This window comes from Puccinia triticina, chromosome 7A (assembly GCF_026914185.1).
Source record: "Puccinia triticina chromosome 7A, complete sequence".
Classification (NCBI taxonomy): Eukaryota; Fungi; Basidiomycota; class Pucciniomycetes; order Pucciniales; family Pucciniaceae; genus Puccinia; species Puccinia triticina.
The window spans coordinates 4,422,981-4,445,069 of record NC_070564.1 but is presented as its reverse complement, the minus strand read 5'-3'; the positions used below and the strand labels follow the sequence as shown (position 1 = coordinate 4,445,069).

The following is a 22,089-nucleotide window of genomic DNA, read 5'->3' as shown; positions in this document are numbered from 1 at the left end:
ACTGGTGATATTCTGAGTTTTTGAGCCTATTCCCTGATCCCTTTCTGATTCCTGAATCTATTGTTCTGCCATCTTCATAGTTTGAAAATTGAGCTTCCCTTCTCCATCTCTCCAACACCATTCATTGGACCTTTTTTTGATTCCCATCCACCCGCTTCCGCCAAGGGTATACATCCCCCTTTTCTTCTCAAACCAATCCACTCCCCCACTATCCATTTCTTTGATCCTTTTTCTGATTGAGATTTATGGCCTGCCACAAGGGCAGCTACACAGCACTTTCACCTCACTTCACTGCCTACGGTCAGATGAAATGTCTTTCAAGATGTAATAATCCCAGAGTTTAAGTTCAGTTCAAACTCAGAAAATCAAATGGGATGGGAATTGCTCTGATCCATATAGCAGCCATCATTTTTTTGATTCCATGTTGATTCCTATCCTATTCAGCTGATTCTGATACATCCATATTATCATCCTTGATCCATCCTTGATCCATCCCTCCAATATGTAGCTCCTATGGTGTCATACCATATGCAGCGTGGTGAGGGGATAGTCACCAGAACCAAAACGAATGCAATGTGTGCACATTGCCTTTATTTTTAGTCCAGTGTTTCAACCTTTGAGCTGCCCTTGTAATAGTCTGTGTATTGGGATGGAATTATCCAAATAAAGATAGAATGTGTGGTGGGGCGGATTGATTGAGAGGGAAAAGGAAGATGGATACCCTTGGCAGTGTTGGTTGGATGAGGATCACAAGGAAGATAATTGGAACAGATTTGGAGAATCAGAGAAGGTCCTCAAACAATTGGAACCAAGGATATCAAGACAAGGCAAGGTTGTGTTTGGCAGTGTCATATCACACAGTGTAATGTTTAAAGCACACTACCCTTACATCATCCTTTTAGGATAATCTTTGGTAAGTCAGCTGTCATAAATCTTGACAGTTTAATGGCCAAAAAATGATGTGTTAAATAGTGTAAAGGGGAATAGGGCAATAATTTATTGACTACTAATCATGCTGCCAAAAACAGCCTAAAATTTAGAAGATAGTGGGGTAGACAAGGATCAACAGGATCTGGAGCAATAGAAGCTAAATTATGGTATTCACTATGGATCAGAGTGAAGTTCCATGGCAACCCATTATCTAATTTTGCAATGAACTTAGGCTGTGTTTGGCAGTGTGATTATTATAATTAATTGCCATGTCCCTTTACATTGTGTAAAACATCATTTTTTGGTCTGATCATTTGGAAGTAAACTGTCAAGCGTTATGACAGCTTACTTCCATATGATTATCCTAAAAAGTTGTGTTTTAATATGTAAGGGTAGCGTGTTTTAAACATCACGCTGTGTACATAATATGACGCTGCCCAACATGGCCTTTTCTGGGTTGAGTCACAACGCATAGCGCCCGGTGCCCCCCGAAGCTCGACAAAACGTTTCGGATTCGTATTGGGAAGTTCGACCGAGAGGCCCGGTGTCCCCCGTGTCTGGGCGAACCACAGGTGGTCCTGCCAATGTGAATTTTTGGACTCCAAGGGAAAAACAAAACAAGAAAGCAACAAATATACCTGAACATCTCAAGATGGTATCTAGTCAAGGAAGAGTCTTACTCGCATACTCAGGTGGTCTGGATACATCGTGTATCCTCGCCTGGCTGATCGAGCAAGGATATGAAGTCGTAGCATTCAGTAAGCCTTCCGTGCTAGTAATCTGTATATAAATACCAGGTCTGACTTAACCTTCTGATATGTGCAGTGGCCGACGTTGGCCAGGAAGAAGACTTCAAGGCAGCGGAAGCAAAAGCGCTGAAAGTGGGCGCCAAGAAATTTGTCTTGAAGGTTGGTAAAACTTCTCTATCTGATCAAGAGCTCCTCGCAATGCAATTCGGCCAACGACTCATCTCGTTTTACTTATTTCTATTTTTGGTCTATTCAGGATCTCAAGAGAGAATTTGTTACCGAGCTCATCACTCCAGCTGTCCAAGCGAATTGCATCTACGAAGGTGTCTATCTTCTTGGAACCTCTCTTGCAAGGCCTGTCATTGCTCGAGGAATGATTGAAGCCGCTACCACCGAACAATGCGCGTAAGTGTCTAACGAGTTCAGTCAGTGCTACTGACCAAGATTTCACAAACTGACCATAATTACACTATTCCAATCTTCTTGACCATACCAGATTTGTTTCACACGGATGCACCGGAAAGGGAAATGACCAAGTTCGATTTGAGCTTGCTTTCTATGCTCTCGTTCCTTCGATCAAGGTCATCGCACCTTGGAGGCTCCCGGAGTTCTACAACCGATTCGCAGGTCGATCCGACCTCCTGAAATACGCCGCCGAGAAGGGCATTCCGGTCGTCCAAACAGCCGCCAAGCCCTGGTCAACGGACGAGAACCTGCATCACATCTCGTACGAGGCTGGGATCCTGGAGGAGCCAGACGTGACGCCGCCAAAGGACATGTGGAAGCTTACGAAGGATCTCCAGGAGGCCAGTGCGGATGGCCCGCAATGTATCGACCTTACCTTCACTCGAGGGGTGACCAGCGAATTGGTGGTGTACAAGCCCTCAACCGAACAACGAGAAGTCATTGGCAAAGCCACCGATGTCCTCGATATCTTCCTCCAACTTAATTCACTTGCCCGATCCCACGGGATCGGCCGTATCGACATTGTCGAGAACCGCTTCATTGGTGTCAAGAGTCGAGGCTGTTATGAGACCCCAGCCGGCACCATTCTTCGTCGGGCGCACATGGACCTTGAGGGACTGACCCTGGATGGAAAGGTCCGAGCGTTGCGCGACTCGTTCGTGACCGCTGAGCTCAGCAAGATCCTCTATAACGGTTATTGGTTCAGTCCCGAACGAGAGTTCGTACAAAGTGCCCTCGAAGCCAGTCAGAAAAACGTGAACGGCCGCGTCCGACTCTCGCTCTACAAGGGAAACGTCGTCGTCGACGGACGCGCCTCGAACGAAGGTCTCTATGATGCCAAGGAAAGTAGCATGGATGAGATGGGCGGCTTTGAGCCCACAGATACCAGTGGTTTCATCAAAATGTCAGTCCCAGTCCCATCTGATCTTCCTTCTCCCATAGCAACCTGACACGCACGTGTGGATTTCGATGACTGTACAGCGAGTCGATCCGGTTACGAAAATGGGGTGCTCAACGTGAGGCCCAAGGCAAGGGTGTTACAGCCGGTTCGTTCTCCTTCTTTTCTTCTCGAGTATAATTTGATCTCTAAACTGATTGATCTTCACTGATTTCTAGACCAAGTTTACATGAAGCATTGAGTTGTATATCTCTAAGCTTCATGATCTATTGTTCGAGTGGGGTTGAAAGGTGGACTCAAAGGTCACGATACCCAACTATGTACTCACAACCCGCATTGCTTTTGTTCTTGCATCTTTTTTCTTTTTTCTTTTTTGGTACCTCGTTACACATTTTTTTTTTCTTGTGGTCCGCCTTGCCTCTTGCTACATGTTCAAAACACAAACAAAAGTTAATTTTAGAACCAATTGCGCTGGAAAACGGCGTGTAGCAGACCAGTTCAAGCTGAAAATAACACCATCAATCCAGAGTATGCCCATAGGCCTGGAAGTCAGCTGCGATTGACTTCCCATCTGTTTTGACCACTAGACCTTGCCACGCCTTATCCAATCAGTATTTATTTCAAAAGTGTAAAATATTTTCCCGCTGAGCCCAATGCATCCATAGTTCTTTGGAAAAAAGAACCCATTGTTCAGCATGCCAATGTTTTGTTCTTTCCGTCCCTACAGGGACATCTGTACTCAAGAAGACCTTGATTTTGGCTGACTAAAGATATTGGAGGACTTCCTGTTGTCATTTAGAGAGCTCTAGATGCCCCTCTAAGTCCTAAATTAAGACACCTATCAAAAACTCAACCAGTGCACATGAAATTAATGAACTGTAGGTTAGGAAAACATTTCCCTTTTTGTCAAAAATTAAGAACTTGGGTGTGTAAATTAAGATCTGGGAGGCTCCCAGACTTAACGGGAAGTCCTCCATTGTGTACTAATTTGTGTCACCTTTCTTGAGTGTTTTCCTTTTTTTCTCTTTTTTGTAACACACTCATAAATTGGGGCAGTTCATGTACTTGGAGGACTTCACAGATGTTGGTTTAGACCCCAAAAGTCTAGATTTTTGCAGGGAAATCTAGCTTTTTGGGCTCTAGATCACTTCTGGAAGGTCCACAGATCTCGACGGGAAGTCATCCACTGTTTCTGATTTGCAACATCAGTAATCAAACCTTGTTGAAATCAGGTTTGCTGATCACTTGGAAAGTGTTTTGGTTTGGTGGGCCCAGGTGGGTAGTGAAAATCACACATTGAGTATACGTAAATACAAAAAACATCAGAAATAGTTTGGCTAGAACATGAAAGTTGGACTTGACTCAAGATTTTTGCAAAACACAACAGTTCAAACTGGGGTGTAATGGAGGACTTCCCGTCGATCTGGAAATCCAGATCTGAGCCGACAGATTTCAGATTTTGCAGTGAAATCTCGGTCCCCGAAGCTCCCCGAAGGGATCCAGAGTTCCAGATTCCAGATTCCCCTGCGAAATCTGGAATTCCAGATTTATTCGAAGTCGACGGGAAGTCCTCCAAACATCATTGTTTTGGTGAAAACTCAACCCACCTTCGTTTTTCGTTTGGCACTTACTCAATATTCTAGATTTCTTGCCCAGCTCCCCAACCATCGAATGGAGCGTGTCAAGGCGGATCAGCAAATTCCCCCAAGGGCAATGGATGGCTATCCGCATAACCTTTACGCCTGCCTTAACCTATCTTAACCCAGACACGATTTTTAATCTATGGACTAGCTGAAGGCTGCTGAAGGGCCTGTTATGTACCTCATATTTCCACATGTGTATGTATGCGCAACCATGCCAAGGTTTGGCAAAGGCAACCCCTGTTTTGGAATACTCCTTTGCAAGAACTGTGAACCCATCCCTCCACCGCAAGTGATGAGCATGGACTCACCCCATGAATTGAGAAATCCCTTTCGATCACTTGTCGGATCTCCTCCCCAACGCTCGCTTCTCCCCCAAGCAGTTTGAGGTTAGAAAGAATATCATTTATGTACGCGAAGGTACGAAAGCGCGCCAGCTTTCCCGACTCAGTCTAAAGTCTATGTAGCCTAATAAGATTTGGCACTCCTAACGATTTTGGCATTTCCATGACATACTATGCTTTGCATGAAGCTGAGTCGCTGATTATTTCGGGCTTGCTTCGTATTTTGAGTTCTCATCTTTGCTGAAAACCCAGCAATATACTAAGCCTACCATAGACACGCGTATATCCTCCGCCCAGTTAGATACAGTGAAAATGCGGACTCAACCGACATGATTTTCATTCATCATTTACGCTTGGCTGGCTTGAATTCTCGAAAATCCCGGGATTTCCTTGTAATGAAATGGCTAAATAGCTGAAACAGTATGCCTTGCAATTTCATTTCTCCACTTCGGTGACGAAAAAAACTTTAAACCCTCGAGAATCAAATGCTTGTGCCCACGCTCATCTTCAGGCCTCACTAATTCCAAAACCAAATCAAACCAGCGGTACTAGCTTGAAACAGCATCGTCAATATGTGTGAACTATTTGACCGGATCGTTTACGGTATACCTGTCCCAGCTTTGTCATTTTTAATGGCCACAAAAGTACTGAACGAATCGAAAAGTACTCGAGAAGTCTTAATGGAATTGAGAGGGACACGGCTTCCAAAAGAAATCATACACCTAATCGATACGGCATTGGTGAAGGGGAAGGCTTTCGAATTACGAAAAGAGTGGCGGAGCTCGCTCAAACGGTCGCTTCCGAGTTCGTTCGATGATTCTCTTCACGTGGAGGAGTCAAAGGGGTCGGTAGAAGAAGTTTGGTTGGACATGCTGAGCAAAGACTTGCTATGGGAAATTGTGGATTCGAATCAGTGCTGCTTGAAACCCAGGAAGCTGTACCATGATGAGGAACATGAGCTTGCACGAGTTGAGTGAGGTTTTTGAATGAGAGCATAATTGAGTGTTTGACTGATGCTCCTGTCCTGACGATTATGATTGTTTCCCTTGTTGTCTTCAGCACTTGCGGGAATATCTGAGCACTTTGCCACAGCCCCTAGTGATAGTGAACCGGACGCTACTTTCAAGGGACTCCATGATTGCCAACGAGAAATTTCATGAAAATTCTGAAAGCACTGAAGAAAATGAGGAAGAAGATATTCTTGTAATCTGTCTGCCCAACCACATACTTCAATATGACATCCGACCCTCTTTCAACAACAAAGCAGCCATTGGTCAGATCGATCTGGACGACTGCGATGCGGATAACCTCGAACTCACCCGGGGAATAGTAGAGAAAGTCGATGTGGAAACTGGATGGAACGAGGACTTTATACTTTCAATGCGACATCATTTTCAGTACCTTTTGAAACAATGCGATCTAGCCCTCGGCAATGAGAACGGAAGTGGCCTTTTCGATAATCGGGATCGGCTATTGGGATGGTGGCGTGTTGAGGAAGTTGTGTGCGATTGTCAGTGTGATGACATCTCGCAAGGAGCTGGTCACCGGGTTCAACATACATAATTATTAACTGTCTGGCTTTCACTTCCAATTTCTTCTACTTATAATTATATGCAATTGGCTCAAACTGCACCCTCTTCATCAGGCTTGCGATTTTATTTATAGCAAGCAAGTTTCACTCTTTTGGACCCTTCAAATAGGGTCAAGACAGCACATATTACACTAAACTAAGGGGTTTTAAAGTTGGCTAGATGCAACTTGCATGCACTTTTGCAAGTCGGCATTCAAGTCCTTCCTTGAACACCAAGGTGCAAAAGTGAATGCAAGTCACACTGTACTACATCCCCTAAGCCTGCTTGAAGTTTTTTTTTTTGAAATTTGGTATTCAATAAAAGCCTTGAACACCAACTTTCAAAAGTGCATGCAAGTTGCGCATGGCCAACTTTGAATCCCCTTCATTAGCTCTGCAAACAATTAAATGTAGCTGATAGTTTTCAAGCTTTCAGGCTGTTAGCTTTAGCTGTAATGGAGCTTCACTTTGGTTTAGAATGCCAGCAGCCTTTTCTCCCCTTTGAAACCAGAAAATAGAAAATAGCCTGCTTTCTAAATTGGCAGGAAGTCCTCCAATATCAAACTGCTCAGTCCTGCTAACACTAAATTACAGATAATTAAGTGAACTCTACAGCTAAATAGCTGCAATTTGGAGATGCACTTTTTTCTCAAACATTTTTCAGCTGTAATTGTAGCTGATTATGCACTACAATGTAACTGTAGCCTAATATGTACAGCCTTGATAGAGTCTATATGTGCACATAGGGATGATAATTGGGCTGCTCCGCCGATGGGCTGCCTGAACCTGGCTGGGTTCGGCCCGGGCTTGGGCTGTCATTTTGGGGATTTTTCCAAAGTTGGCCCGGCCCAACAGACCTGCGCCATTAGTCGGGCTGGGGCGGTAGCCCAATAGGCATCCGTCAGGCCGCCCCTGTATCACCCAGGGGAACTCCAGAGCAGATATGTGATCAGGAGTCAGGACAAAACACAAAAATTTGGCTCCGCCCTGTCCGTTTGCACGCAAACAGACAGGACAAAACATTGGGGTCCTGTCCGGTTTGCACGCAAATGGACAGGACAAAACATCGGCTCCGTCCTGTCTGTTTGCACACAAACAGACAGGAAAAAACACAAAACATCGGCTCTGTCCCACGCAAACAGACAGGACAGCCCCAACACCTCTGTCCTGTCTGTTTGCACGCAAACAGACAGGGTGCCCCTCCCTTGTTATAAGGTAGGAACACATTATAACTTAGTAAAAGGCAAAAAAAATGTATTATTTTCTTTTTTGGCTGGGGCCCGCTGGCGGCCCAAGTCATAAACAGGTTTGGTTTGGGTTGGCATTTGAGAGGAACTGGCCCGGCCCGGCCCGTCCACTAACTTCCCAGGCTGAGCTGGGCCGGCCCATGGGCGGCCCGAGCCCGCCTGATTATCATCCCTATGTGCACACTCTTCCCTTCATCAGGCTTGTACTTTTATTTATGGCAATCAGTTTTCACTCCACTTGAGCCCTTCAATAGGGTTTGCATGTGCACACTCTTCCAAACCTGGCAGACAAGTAACCTGAGGCCCCATTTGTAACAAAATTACCACAAGTTCCTTGGCTGCCGGAGGGTAGGGACACAGAGCACCCACCCAAGGTGTGACCTCCCATCAGGGAGGGACTTGCATACAATCTGTGATTCCTAGTGTGAAAGCATACAGTTTTTGTTTTTTTGCAGGTGGCCAAATTTGTGCCCCCAAATCCCCCACTTCCCAAAATACATTCTCCACCCCTTGAACCATTGCAATGTCAGGTGGGTTGTATTGGTGACAACCCCTCAAAATAAGGTTGACTGGTGACTGATGTAAGATTTTTCTCCAGATTGATATTATATTGGTAGGGTCTACCAATACATTTTTCCTTTGTTGTAATGTATTGGTGGACCCTGCCAATATAAGATTGGCAGACCAATATTATATTGGATGCCCCCGGTTGACCTCACTGTGGGGGTTGCAACCAATGCAACCACTTTTGATCTTGAAAGACCTGCATATCCTCTTGGAGCTGGTGGTAGGCATGTCCCCATTGTGCTCCTCCCATGAGCTGGAGCTGGGTTTAAAGAAGCTCACCTTACAAGAATCATTTAAGCTGATGTGAGCAAAAAAACAGTGTTTCAGTCATTCTCATAGATTTGTACAGTACTGTACAGAAAATCTAAATCCCTGTACAGCTACTTTGCCTCAGTGCTTGGAAGCTTCAATCAGGAGGATTGGGCCTCATATCAGCAACTACAAAGCCCAAATTGCATCAGAAGAAGCACATTCCCAAGTGCTTCTCAAGTTCAGAGGGGCATGACGGCATAGCATGGTGGTATTCAACCCATTTTTTTGGCCATCAAAAACCCCTGAATATTGATTTTACATTGATTACCTGTTCTTTTTCTCAATACAGGATCTGTATTTAGTAAGAAACTAAAAACACTTAAAATCACATTTGCCAAAAGAAATGGGCTAAATACTAACATACTATGCTCTGGCCTCTCTGAGACAGAGACCCTGCAGAGCCTCTCATTGGAGGATTCTACTCACAATAATTGATGCTGTGTGGCAGAACTACGTTGCCTATTCTCCATTTGCTGATGCAACATACAGGTGTATGGTGGCAGTTAGGAAGACAGACACAAAAGGCAATAGAGCACATTTTGATAAGACCTTGAATCAACGGTGAAACAAATACAATACATGTATCTGTATCTGCCTGTATTTGTATCTGTTTTGCACCCAATACTATTTATTTGTATTGTATTCAAATACCAATACTATATAAATGTATTCAAACTTTGGTATCTTGTTGCAAATACAGCCCAATACAAGATACTTTATTTTCACGTTTTTTGATGGTTTTTCTGCATACAGTCCACAGTGGCCAAAAACAAGAAAATCAAGTTATTGATACAATACTATGGTATTGTATCTTCAGGCAGATACAAGACATTTGTATTTACCATTTTGGATTTTTCACCAGATACAATACATAAGTATCTGAAGATACTGTATTGTATAGTATCTGTTTCACCGTTGCTTGAATGGCCAGATAGAAGGGGATTGACAACTGAAGGGTTTGGTTTGATTGTTGTGCAGTTTGAAATCAAGCTGGATGAAGCAGCTGGTCAAATATCATTTCCAGTGCCTCATATCTCATCATCATTCCAATAGGGAGGTTCACAATGGAAATTTGAAAAAACTTTAAAACCCATTTTAAAGCCTTTATGAACAAATTTTTGAAAAATGTAGAAATTTTTCTGATTGCTAAGGAAAACCCAAATATGGACAGTTTTTATAAAAAAAAGCTGTTCATAAAGGCCTTGAAATGGGCTTGACATTGCCCCAAAACCAAATAGGGGGGTTCACAATTAAAATTTGTAAAACTTTAGGACCCATTTTAACCTGTTTATGAACATATTTTTAAAAAGTTGTTAAATTACACTGATTGACCAGTCATACCTTTTTCTGGACATCTTGCCAAAGTTTTAAAATTATGTTCATAAAGGCCTTAAATTGACCTCCAAAGTTTTATCAAATTCAATTGTGAACCCCCCTAATGAGTTTCATGGATGGTTTGACTGCTTATGCACTCTACCTGCATAAAATTTAAAGAAATCCTGCAAGTAAGCCCTTCAGCAATGCCTCATCTGTGAAGGCTTTGCTGAGAACTTCTGCTCACCTGACCAGGTGGAAAATTAATCTAGGTGGGGGCAACATGAACCCCTGGCCTGCTGGTTTGCCTTGCTGATGCAAAGCCAGCTCCTGCATATTGGAGGACTTCCCGTCAATCTGGAAGGCCTTCCAGAGTCTGATCTGGTTTTCCAGATTCCAAGGTTCCAGATCTTGCCAGGTTGTTTGTTCTGTTGCTTGCACCCCTCAGATTTGCAAGTCACTCCAAAATATCTTATAGCCTTGGTGCATCACCAGAGTCCAAGCCCTCACTGGGCTTTGGGTGGGTTCTCTTGAGCTTGAGTTCTTGCCATGCTATTTTGTGTCATCAGTGTTTGCAGTTAGATGCAGAAATGGCTAGCAGGAGATCTAGGATGCTTAAAGGCGTTCAAATATTTCTGGACCTTGGACCTGCCAAAAATCTAAAATCTGGTGGCTCAGATCTGACTTTCCAGATTGACAGGAAGTCCTCCATTTCTTGCACTGGGCCCTTGTTATTTTAGCAAGGTTTGATGACTCATTTCCAAATCAGCCTTATGTGAAGTTTGAACATGAGTTTCTATGCATTTATGTAGCACTGAATCAACCACCAGCCTACGTAATAGAAATTTAAGGTTTCAGCCGACGTCGATCCCGACCCCCAACCGCCGTCCGGCTGGGTGCCTCGGAGTTTTTGCACACAAGGATATGTTTTTCTGCTTTGCTTTTCTGTTTGGCCATATGTATATGTATACTTTTCAAACAACCTGAGCTGATGGATGGAGAGACAGGATGCGAGTGCATCTTTCTCCCCACATGAGTATATTAGTAGCTTGTAAGACGGCGGTGCTATCAGTGGTTAATTGAAGGGCAATCGCATCCGGTTCTTGGTCGGCGGGGCGCTGCTCTCAGCCGTCAACTCAGGGGGAGCCTTGTTATGGTTGCAGAATTGTATGAAGGCTGCTTGAAAAATCTCCGTTAGACTGAGGCGATGGAGCCAAGAGTGGGACTGAGTGTGGCCAGACTGAGAGTGAGACGACTGAAGCAAGCCAGGGTCTGTCCATAAAAGACCTCACCTTTCCCCCACCAGGCTCGCTCTTCCCATTTCCGTCTCGAAGACTCTTCGGAAACTTGGCCATCCCCATTCCCCCAGGACCCAGCCAATACCATTCGGCTTCCCTCCGCGGATCTACATATCCCAGTGGTACGTCTGCATACCCAAGCTTATCGTTCTGCCACTTGCTGACACACCCATCCCATCCACACCGTTCAAGTAGCTTATCCTCTGTCCCCCGACTCGATGAGTGCCCACACCCTCTTGCACGACGCCGTGCTCCGAGCAGCCACCCGGCAAAACCTTGCAGTTGGAACGGCCGGATTGAATGCCGAGAATGACGACTCGGTGCTCACTCGCGTCCACAGCCCGCTCACCTCGCCACCCACCCAATCGCCCCCGTCAGAATCCCCCATCCCCAGCACACCCACCACGCCCACCAAGAGCAGCGGCCGCAACCAATCCAGGGTCGGCCTTCGTCAGAAACGCGAGGCAGCTGCTAAGGCTAAACAGAACTCCAGAGACCCCCTTTGCAGGCTGCCCATCGATGTCGCCGTCCGTGTCTTCACTCTTGTCGGTCTCGGCGCTGATGGCTGTGGTGGTCATCTCGATGGATCAACCTTCTCGGCTGTCAAAGACCTCCTCAACTGCGCCTTGGTTTGCCAAAAATGGCGCACAAGCTCTGTCATCAGTACGTCCCCATCCCCTTCAAACACCTCGGATCTAATCATCACCACGACACTGACCTCTTCTCCCTCTTCCTCCGGTCACTAAGATTATGTATGGTTCAAGCTAGCCCACCAGACCTCATACAGCCAATCGATCGAAGAAGAGTTCCAACCACTCACCTGGACACGGAAAGACTCGCGGACGAACTGGAGCGAGGCGTACAAAGAGCTCAACCAGGTCAAGCCCTCGCAGCCCACGATGGACATGGATGTCGACGCTCTTGAAGACAGCGGACCGAGCCAGAAAGAATTGCGAGAGGCCGCCTGGCACGCCGAAGATAACCACATCATGTCGAAGAACGAGGCTCGGGCGTTTTATAAGGACTTGGGCGGGAGGAAACTTCAGGATAAGACCGGCAAGGGATTGGGTACCGATCGGACCGGATGGCAAGATCAAGAAATCTACGACTGAATCTTCACCCTCCTTCTTGTCAATTCAATAACAACAACAAAAAAAAACCTCTGCAAACTAAGAAGCTGGCCGATTTTTGCAAAACAAGCTCGTTTCTTTGATAGATTACTCGTCCAACTGGCTCGCCCACTTTGATTCGTTTATTTATATGCCATTCTACTAAATTAAGACCTGTCTGCCCCACATATCTTTCCGTTCCATGTTCATATACATACGTATCTTCATACCATGTCCATACGTATCTCGTTACTTCTACTGGCCCATTTTGTGATGGCATACAGATTTACATAAATACTCATCAAAACCCGATCCGCTCAGTTCCTGTCTTACCGCTCAATTCCTAACCAAAATCCACCTTCGCAGAAACTCTTTACTCCATGTTGCTCATAGCTTGTAGCAAGTTGAGATCCCATATATACATATACATATAGTTATTTATCAGTGGTCTTTAGATGCAATTAACAATTCGTACTTTCTTCCTACATAAGTCATATGCTTAGCTCCTGTCACTTCTCTTGATCCCGACTCTTTCCAAGAGGTACAAGTTGGATTTGGGTTCTGTTAAGGTACTTTTAGTCTGTCGTACTATGTTCATTAGTTAGTGGGCCCTTTGGAATCGTTTGTAGATCGTCAAGGCATGAACAGTTCGACAAACTATTGATCTCTCTTGCACAAAAATAGATAAACTTATTTCCGTTCGGAAAGATATTGTTGGGAAAAATGCAAGTGAGCATTTTGTTTTCTCCGGAAACAATTTCCCCCGAACAAAACATGCGGCGAGTAAGCGAGCGGGATTCGGAAGTGTCTACTATCGACATCGGTATATAACCACTCGGAACGTCTGTCTGCAAGGGATAATTCATCCAGCAAAATCTTCATCTTCCCCTCACGATGCGAGTCAACGAGCAAACTGCGATCGTCGGCCCCCGAGTGGTGTTGGTACCCTACCGGTATGTTCTCAGCATTGCTTTCATGTCTTCGTGGCATCTGAAATGCAGCTCATATATTAAAGATAGATCCAACAATCTGCCCCAACATTAGGAAGGAACATGTGCCTCAGTATCACGAATGGATGAGCGATCAGGAGCTCAGGGAAAGTACTGCCAGCGAACCCTTGAGCCTTCTCGAGGAATACGAAATGTGCGAGCGATGGGCACTCGATCAAGATAGTAAGTAACACCCTTTCGGCTTTACCTCGGAACAATCCAGATCCGTTCCTGACCTTGCTTTTGTTTTCTACTTTTTTTCCAACCAAACCAATGGGTAAAAAATCCAGAATTAACGTTTATCATCTTCTCAAGGAATTCCTCTCTTTCAATTGGCTCGGATCCACCTGAAAAACACACCACGTATTCCGATTATCTTGGCCAAATGATGTCAGTTGAGTTTGAAAGTTCGAGTGATTAAGTGGGAGTATGATGAGGTGAGTTGACCGACTGATTTCCGTGCTTGAAAAAATGGAAGAGGGGATGTCAATCTGTTTATTTCGGCAGACGAGTCGTTAGAAGATTCGACAAGCACGCCCAAAGAGACCGATGGTCAAGCAGCGCCGAACAAGGGCGAGTTGGAAATCATGATCGCTTCCAAAGACCATCGTAAACTGGGCCTGGCTACCGAAGCACTCCAACTCTTCCTTGCATACATCCTCCTCATCTCCCGTCCACTATCTCCCTCTCAAAACCCTTCTCAGAGCTCCTTCCCGCATATCAGCTTCTTCTTCGTTAAAATCTCGTTCAGCAATACTATCAGTCAACGCTTATTCGAAGTTGAGTAGATCTTCATCATCACTCTTTTACTTGGGCTTCTCTCTCGTATGCTCTTCCTTTGCTTTCAGTTACTGACAGTCAAATTAATTCTACCTGTTTCTCCTGGAATTCTTGGTTTTCTTTCTCTCCTCATGACGAATTGGACGCGCCAGAAATTAGGCTTTGAAAGAACATCTACGAACAAGATTTTTGAAGAGTACGAATACCGACTAAAGCTTTCTGGATCGCCGGTCCTTTCGATTGATGATGATGACGATGGTCAAAGAAATCCCCAGACCGATCCACCTCGTCAGAATACCGATCAAGTGAACTCCAACGAGCAACGCGACCCAGAAAATCAAGTTGTGCGGGCGTACAAGGCCAAGTGGAAAGCGTTCTGTCCAATCAAGATGGCTCTTATACCTTGTCCTCTAAACGATCCGTCAGCCGCTAGTCTTTCTTAACATTACGCCCACAAGCACCCAGATCGGATGGGTCACCGCGACGTTCATTTCGGAAAAGGCCCCCCGTCGTCCGGTATTCATCATACACATCTTGATAAAGAAATCACGAATGACTGGATCGGCCAATGTTCGAGATACCCAAGAATGCTCTGATATATCATACGACCCGTGAGAGAATTGCCCAGATAACAGATCATTGAGTGACAAATGCAATGCCAACTAATCATCACGTTGTGAGCACATGATACACAACTGCGCATAAAATAGGTTGGAACGTTTATTACATGGCTGTGTCGACAGTGGGCCGCTACGCGAAGTTACATTATTTGTCCAAAAATTATTGATGTACATAGTCGCCCCAAAATGTTGCCGTTAATGCTCACCCGCACAGCCATTCCTCATGGGCCAGTCTTGGGAGGGAGCTGAGGAGCCTTCACTCGATGTAAACGCGTCGGCTTCGAGGTAATCGTCGGGTCGGGGCGGGTCGGGTCAACATTCGAATCATGCTGACCGAGCCCGAGCCGGACAAACAGGCCGGGTCGGGGCGAAAATTGGTTTTTCGACCTTCAGTCTACCCGGGCCCGAACCCAGACCTGGGATAAGGATAAGGCTACTCAACCTGTCGGGTCTCGGGTCTCTCTCGGGCCGCCCCGACCCACTTGCATCCTGACGGCTTCACAGGGGATCTTCTTGGACCTGCTCATCAGAATTTTAAATGATAATGATAAATTTACTCAGGGATTGCGCAAAGCAAGCTGAAAATATGATTAATTATGATGTTCATTCAGGAAATTCTGAACTGTACAGCGGACCTATCAGACAAGAGAACGCAGCAGGAAGTTTCACGTTCAGTTCGGTTGATTTATGACTCAACAAGGCGAAGTTAAAGAAGGTATCTGGCTCCACTGAACAGAGGCGAGAAAACTCCAGGTTCAGTTAACAAATTGTCTGGTGGTAAAAATTGCTGTTTCGGGTATAAAAAGCTGACTATCGGAAATACAGCTAACAAATTATAAGATAAGGACAATACGATTTGCTTGAAGAAAATTGAAGAGATGAGAGTCCAGAAAAAATCAGACAGGAAACCATGCGGTACCTCGGAACCTCCCACTTGACTAACTGATCAATATATACAACTAACTTTGTGAGACGAAATATGATTTTGCCAGTTTTCTTGTCAATAATTTATTGAGAAGGTTAAAGGCATACGAGCAGAAATACTAAATTCTTGTGTCCGGTGGCGCATCCTGTTAGTTCAAAGGATGAAACAGAATAACCCGATCATCATTGACGGTTGTTGACTAGCGTAGCTTGGTCCTCGCTGGTGAAATGAAAGAAAACCTATTGGATTTCAGGAAGATCCTTCCGGTTGCCAAAACCAATGCTTCTCTTGGCGCCGTCACGCCTGAGGGCGATGTAATGATTCTGTGGGAGAATTTTACCAGTGAGATTACATCCGGGAGAATCAGGAGTGAAGCCAAACAGATACAAAATACTATTCACCTTAATAAATGTTCCCCCGAGAACGAAAAACCCGTCAGCTCCTGCCTGTATACCACTGTAGCACATTTTTGTCCGGCCATCAAGAGCGAGGGAATTTGCTTCATCCGATGGAATCGCTTGATATGCCAAATCAGTGACTGGGATGCCAAGTTTTGGTGCGCCAGATCCAAGTTCGACAAAAATGTTCGGGGGAGCTGGATATGCTTTCGAGAATGCATTGCGAAGTGATGCTCGTCGTTGCGGCCTGGGCATAAAGCCAAATATAGATGCGAAAGTGGGCCTCTTCGGTGTGGTGGCAACATTGGCTGTCGAACAGGGCAAGCGCCAAATGCCGTTCGAAGGATCGACTACTGCCCCAGGTATCTGCTTGTGTATCCCGGCGGCGGCCGTGTCTGAGACAAGCATCAATGAGGTCTTACAAATCATCCAGACAGTCACAAGGATGGAGTTAGTTTTACTCATAGTTCGATTGGCATAGTGTTGAATTTCGGGAGATACTTACACCGGTATCAACTATGGCTCGCGGCGGATCTTCGGTCGCCATGACATTCTGACCGTTAACGAAAATTCCCGAGAGTTCAGTACCCCTGAAAGTGTCTTATCGTCAGAATGCGCACAATACCCGCTAGAGGAGCCGAGGGACGTGCCGGAAAAGCAGCTTACCAGAAGTTTTGACTGCTGACATTTTTCCAAAACATCTGCGATGCCCCACCTCGAACCCATTGTTCATTAACTTTCCCAAATGAGAACTCGCCGCTTGAATTCACCGAAGATTTCGTGAGTGCAATGCCGATAACAGGTTGAGAAAGAGCTTTGTTATTCACTAGCTGGGTGAATACACCCAGATTGTTGGGTGGGGGGAAGGATGAAAGCACATCGGGACCCAAGCCCATCAAGCCATCAACTCCCAGGGACTGCCAGTATCCCGAAACGTCGGTCGCCAAACCAAATAATTGCTGGGGTACAGAAACACCGCCTCCGAAGTTCAAGCTATCTTGCGCTAAGTATCCATTCACTCCTCCACCATCAGCGTATTGGGCATTGAATGTCAGGTTCACCAAGGGGGTGAATGTTCTGGATTGCGCGTAGAAGAACGCGGCGTGAGTATTGAGTGCGCATGATTGACATTTTGGATCAAACACAAAGAAATCAGCCGAGCCGGTGTCAATGTTGATTCGTAGAGGCTGTGAAGACGATCCCAAGTTCACTGTTGTGGACCACTGGCATTTTATCGTAAGCAATCAGGCAAATGGATCAAGAGTGTAGAGATTTAGTGATTCAAGCGTGCTCAAGTCACTTTCCACCTAGGAGATAAACACAGCCTTCCCGCTCACCAAAAGATCTCCTTGCAAACTGTCAGTCTTAACCGTCGATGTTCCCCACGAGGAGTCTTGAGCAAGTTCGTTCTTGCCGGGAAGATGCCCACTGATGACATCTGCCGTAGAGACGACTGGACTTATGATGAGCTTAGTACCCGATTCGATCGTTCCGAGTGCCGAAGGGAATAATTGAAGCAGACGCGTAAACAATTGTTTTTTAAGCCCCCGTTTGCTCTTGGATTTCTTTTTGGCTAGATAGTCTACGGATAACGCTTGCATTTGTGGTGGAAGATTGGATTGTACATAGGGACCGATGTCTGAGGTAGCCCTGTCGCTGTTCAAGAAGCCAAAAAAGCCATAGCGGGCAATGCCGTGTCCCAGGACTTGCCTGAAATTTCCACTTGGGGCCTGATAGAATACTGGAGTTCGCACAATACTATGAAAGCAAAAGAAAATCATAAGACATCAGTGTCGTGTATAATGATATTTGTACTAGGTTGAGCTGGCCGAACGACCCATACCTCATGTTGAATGCAAGATACTTTTCAGATGGATGAAACGAATGACAGGGGATCTCAACCAAACAGTTGTAGTTTGATTAAAGAGTTCTGGAATGAGGTAGGATACGGCTTGCCGAACTGGATGTTGGTGACGAAGAATTCGATGGGTTTAAGGAAGAAGTCTGTGTGCTAACTGATGTGTTGATTGTGGACGTTGATAAACGCACGCCCCCTTTTTTCGGGCAGGCCCACGCCCACACCCTTCGAAAAAGGGCGTGCGGCTCTGCATGCCCCCCAAAAAAGCGAGCTTAACTAGGCCTGCACAGGCGGGAGCGGGAGCGAGCGGAGCTGTCGAGGCCTATGCCTTATATATGTCAGAATTTCCGCGAGATGAGATTTCAGATTTGGGCTGAAAACTGCAAAGCTCAGGGCCCAATTATAAACAAGTTTTGGGATAGTTTTGGGTTTGGTTCCAAATAAGTTTGAAATCAAAAAATGTTATCTTGGTGGTGCAGATACCTCTCAACTAAGTCCCCCTCTTTGTGGAGGGGGGACACCGTCCCGCAGGGAACCTCCGAAGGAGGTACTCATACTGTGTCGACCCCGCGGCCTGAGAGAATTTCAGAAATGCTGTTTTTTGATGTTTTGTAGCAGCACCAATTCTCATTGGGTGATTAGGTGTTGGGGGAACAAAAGATGCAGAAGATCATGGGGAATCTTTCTACATATTTTTTTGAATTTTTTGAGGCCTTGAGTGGCACTTGAATTCCTTTTTTATGACCACCATTGGGTCCGCTTCACATTACACATCTTGCACTGTACAGGATCCAAAACTAATGATATTCCAAAGGGTATTGCAGATCAAGGAAAATGGCTGGTGGGAGATGGAAATAGTACATAGATTGGGACAGCTTGGGTGGTCCCAGAAATGAAAATGAGAAGGAATTTGGTCCAGAGACCCATGTGCTATGTTGATTATGAAAAAGTGCCCATCAAAAGTTGAAATTCTCTTGGGCTGCGGGGCTGACATAGCACCTAAGTCCCTCCTTTGGAGGTAGCTCTGCTCCCCCAAGGAGGAAAGACTTCTATGTAAGTTAGTGTAGATACATGCCCAAAACTTTTTCCAACCTGTTGATTGGAGGACTTCCCGCCAATCTGGAAACCCAGATTTTCCCAGATTTTGCAGGGAAATCTATGTAGGCAGATCTGGGATTTGGGACAATTGAGCCCAGATTTCCCCTCAAAATCTGGAAAAATCTGAGTTCCCAGATTGACGTGAAGTCCTCCATTGTCAAACCCAAGCATCTCCGCAACACCAAATTCAGTGCTATTTCCTGGGATGGCATAATGCTTGGATAAAACAACACTTTCTCCACCTATCACATCTATTGAGCAGAAGACAAATCATTTGTTACCACTAAGCATGCTCAGTTTGAAAAATCATACTTCCCGCAATGTGGCACTGCCTCCAAGAGCCTTAATTTGTATGGTATCAACAATTTACCATCCCTTATTTACATCAACCCTGTGAGCCTGAGTCTCTATAGTGACAGCAGGACACAAGAAATGGGGGGGGCAATAGTTGGATTTCTTGGGATAAAGAAAATACAACTATAAGAGAAAAAGAGAAAGAGAGAGAGAAACTGAGCAGGATCAGGATAAAGAGAAGTACTAGGTTATTCTAGTGGGAATGCACATCCACTGGCAATGCTACTCTTCAGAAGAGTGCTGCTAATCTGTGCTAAGAAGTGCTACAGCTTCCTCTCAGGAGGGTATCTGGATTAGATAAGTTTAATCCAGCCACAATTTTTTAGCTTCCTTCTGGATAGTCAAGGTTCTTAAAGGGAAACCTGAGGGACAGCCCTGTAACCTAGATTTGAGGCAAAGGCCAAATGATAATAAGGGACAGCCCTGTGATCAAGAGTGAGGCAAAGGCCAGTAGATTTGGAGGGACAGCCCTATGATCAAGAAGAAGATAAAACCAGCAGAAAGAGCAGATCAAGCAAGACACAGAGTTGTACCTCTGAAATAGACAAGGTTCAGTGAAAGAAGTTACTTACTGTCAATATCCTAGGCGCCTGTGACGGTAGGTATACTGGGAGTGTTGTAAGCTCTTTGGTGATGATCCTAGGGTTATCTGGGTGGTGGTTCTGGTGTGCTGAAGTCTGTAGATCCGCCTCAGGCAAGGGGGATCATGACTACGAAAATTTTCACAGTTTGCTTATGTAATTTACATATGTACATGTGGTTTGGCGCGCCTGGTAGCGCTAACACGTCACAACTGCGCAAGCGCGCCACAACTCAGTAACTCAGGGAAGGAGTATAGTTACAAGGAATTGATAAGTTGTAACTAGGGTTAAAATTGCATGAGGAAACAGAATATGAAGTCAAAACAAGGTTATCTCTTAAAATGAAAAGGATATAAAGTAATTTATATGTAACAAAGCTAGAACAGGCAGCTTTTAGGTCAGCTGTGATGACTCTAAGGCTGACAAACCCTCTGCCATATCCCAAGGAAGAAGATGCCAAAGAAAGGCTTGGCAATCAGTTTTAGGACAAGCTTGAACAGCAAGAGATGAGGGAAATACCCTCAAGCCAATCATCATTGCTGGCCAAGGAGGACCACTCACCGGAGCTGAGGGAGGAACATTCCCCGGACCAACTTTGACCAGACACTGCTCTAGCCCAACCTGCTTGCAAGCTTATGGTCATTGGCCCTAGACATCCAACTGTGATCACCAGCAACATTGATACCACCAACATCCAAACTTACAAGTGGCATAGAGATGGCAATTGGAATTTGGTACCCGGGTAGCACCTGCTTTTTTGGTCCAAAACAGATACCTGTACCCATACTTGGCACCCGCGGCGGTGGTACCTGGGTCTTTCTGGCGGGTACCCGCCAAGTTGTTTTTTGTAGTTTTGTGCCTGCTCGCCAAGAGGGATCCCTCTTGGGCCTTGGCAAGCTGGTATCAGTATACCTGCCGCCAAGAGGGGATTTCTCTTGGTGAGCAAGTATACATATATAAACCGCTTGCCAAGAGAGATTTCTCTTGGCAAGCACTGGTATACACACACCAGCTCGCCAAGAGGGATTCCTCTTGGCAAGCTGGTGGGTGGGAATCCCTCTTGGCAAGCTGGTGTGTGTACATACACCAGCTCTCCAAGAGGAATCTCTCTCAGCCAGCTGGTGGAGCCGCAGCCTGGGATATCACACAGGACTTTCAGGAGACAACTCCAGAAGGGGGGCAGGGACATACAAAGCGGAAAAAAGGTAGCAGTATTGGTGGGTATCAAGCGGCAGTACCCGGGTTACCACCTAAAAATTGCACAAAAACAGACAACCGTACCCGTACTTGGCACCCCTGGCGGCAGTATCCGCCAGTGGGTGCCGGGTACCACCGCGCGGTGTAAGACTCAAAAGTGTTCCTGAGAACCTTTTGCTGAATGATGAAGGGGATGATGGAGGTTCAAAACTCTGCCCTTCTGCTATCAGATAACAAGACCCACCAAGCTAAGCTTGGCAAGTTTTGATCAAGTGATAGGTCTGGTCTAGTTCCAGATGAAGTTGTTTGATGACAGGTATGTGAGATTTGAGAATGAGTTCAGTATTATTTGAAAATATAAGGGTTGTAGTGATGTGTGGTGGTGATGGTAAGTGTGAAGGGTGGTATGTAAATAACTGGTGAGTACTGAGCTGAGGAGCTGACAACTGGGGAGGAGAGAGCTCCTTATATAGACAAAAGTGGAACCCCAGAGGGCTTGTGGGTTAGGGTTTCAACTAATCTAGACAACAGTGTGAGGGATTTTAGCTGGTGGGAGTAGATAGAAATGATGTCATAATATGTCAAGGGAACATAAATGATGTCAGAAAAATGCAGTACGGCCGCATGAAGGCTGCGTAAAGTGACAGTAGACTGCATGAGTTGAAAGGTGGATGCAGGGGGTGCATAAATGAAGTCTGAGGCTGCAGAGTCAGTGCGTGATGACATCATAATATGGAAATAGAAGAGTACTTGATAATATGTAATGACTGTAGTCTGATGGGGAGATGTATGTTTGTATCCTGTGATGTGTATAAGCATAATGCTGTGATCCTTGACTTGAGGCTT

The 22,089-nt window shown here is 45.4% G+C and overlaps 6 protein-coding genes across 6 annotated transcripts; 4 read left to right on the top strand and 2 right to left on the bottom strand.

The window, feature by feature from the left end:
- Positions 1-1,582: 1,582 nt before the first annotated feature.
- On the top strand, positions 1,583-3,283 carry PtA15_7A496 (uncharacterized protein; the record flags this gene model as incomplete). The annotated part of the gene is made up of 6 exons (XM_053171107.1): positions 1,583-1,688; positions 1,756-1,838; positions 1,936-2,084; positions 2,176-3,048; positions 3,126-3,190; positions 3,261-3,283. The coding sequence occupies 6 exons, from the start codon at positions 1,583-1,585 to the stop codon at positions 3,281-3,283; spliced, it is 1,299 nt and encodes a 432-aa protein (XP_053022322.1).
- A 2,315-nt stretch (positions 3,284-5,598) lies between these two features.
- Positions 5,599-6,589, top strand: PtA15_7A495 (uncharacterized protein; the record flags this gene model as incomplete). Its single annotated transcript, XM_053171106.1, has 2 exons — positions 5,599-5,994; positions 6,086-6,589. 2 exons carry the CDS (start codon positions 5,599-5,601, stop codon positions 6,587-6,589), a joined length of 900 nt encoding a protein of 299 aa, XP_053022321.1.
- Positions 6,590-11,111: 4,522 nt separating this feature from the next.
- Positions 11,112-11,391, bottom strand: PtA15_7A494 (uncharacterized protein; the record flags this gene model as incomplete). Its single annotated transcript, XM_053171105.1, has 2 exons — positions 11,112-11,261; positions 11,329-11,391. 2 exons carry the CDS (start codon positions 11,389-11,391, stop codon positions 11,112-11,114), a joined length of 213 nt encoding a protein of 70 aa, XP_053022320.1.
- Positions 11,392-11,552: 161 nt separating this feature from the next.
- Positions 11,553-12,446, top strand: PtA15_7A493 (uncharacterized protein; the record flags this gene model as incomplete). Its single annotated transcript, XM_053171104.1, has 2 exons — positions 11,553-11,997; positions 12,082-12,446. The coding sequence occupies 2 exons, from the start codon at positions 11,553-11,555 to the stop codon at positions 12,444-12,446; spliced, it is 810 nt and encodes a 269-aa protein (XP_053022319.1).
- A 720-nt stretch (positions 12,447-13,166) lies between these two features.
- On the top strand, positions 13,167-14,655 carry PtA15_7A492 (uncharacterized protein; the record flags this gene model as incomplete). The annotated part of the gene is made up of 6 exons (XM_053171103.1): positions 13,167-13,172; positions 13,249-13,396; positions 13,463-13,615; positions 13,723-13,822; positions 13,911-14,211; positions 14,365-14,655. 6 exons carry the CDS (start codon positions 13,167-13,169, stop codon positions 14,653-14,655), a joined length of 999 nt encoding a protein of 332 aa, XP_053022318.1.
- Positions 14,656-15,996: 1,341 nt separating this feature from the next.
- PtA15_7A491 (uncharacterized protein) lies at positions 15,997-18,003 on the bottom strand (the record flags this gene model as incomplete). The annotated part of the gene is made up of 6 exons (XM_053171102.1): positions 15,997-16,080; positions 16,159-16,572; positions 16,661-16,745; positions 16,822-17,378; positions 17,493-17,913; positions 17,999-18,003. The coding sequence occupies 6 exons, from the start codon at positions 18,001-18,003 to the stop codon at positions 15,997-15,999; spliced, it is 1,566 nt and encodes a 521-aa protein (XP_053022317.1).
- Positions 18,004-22,089: the final 4,086 nt, after the last annotated feature.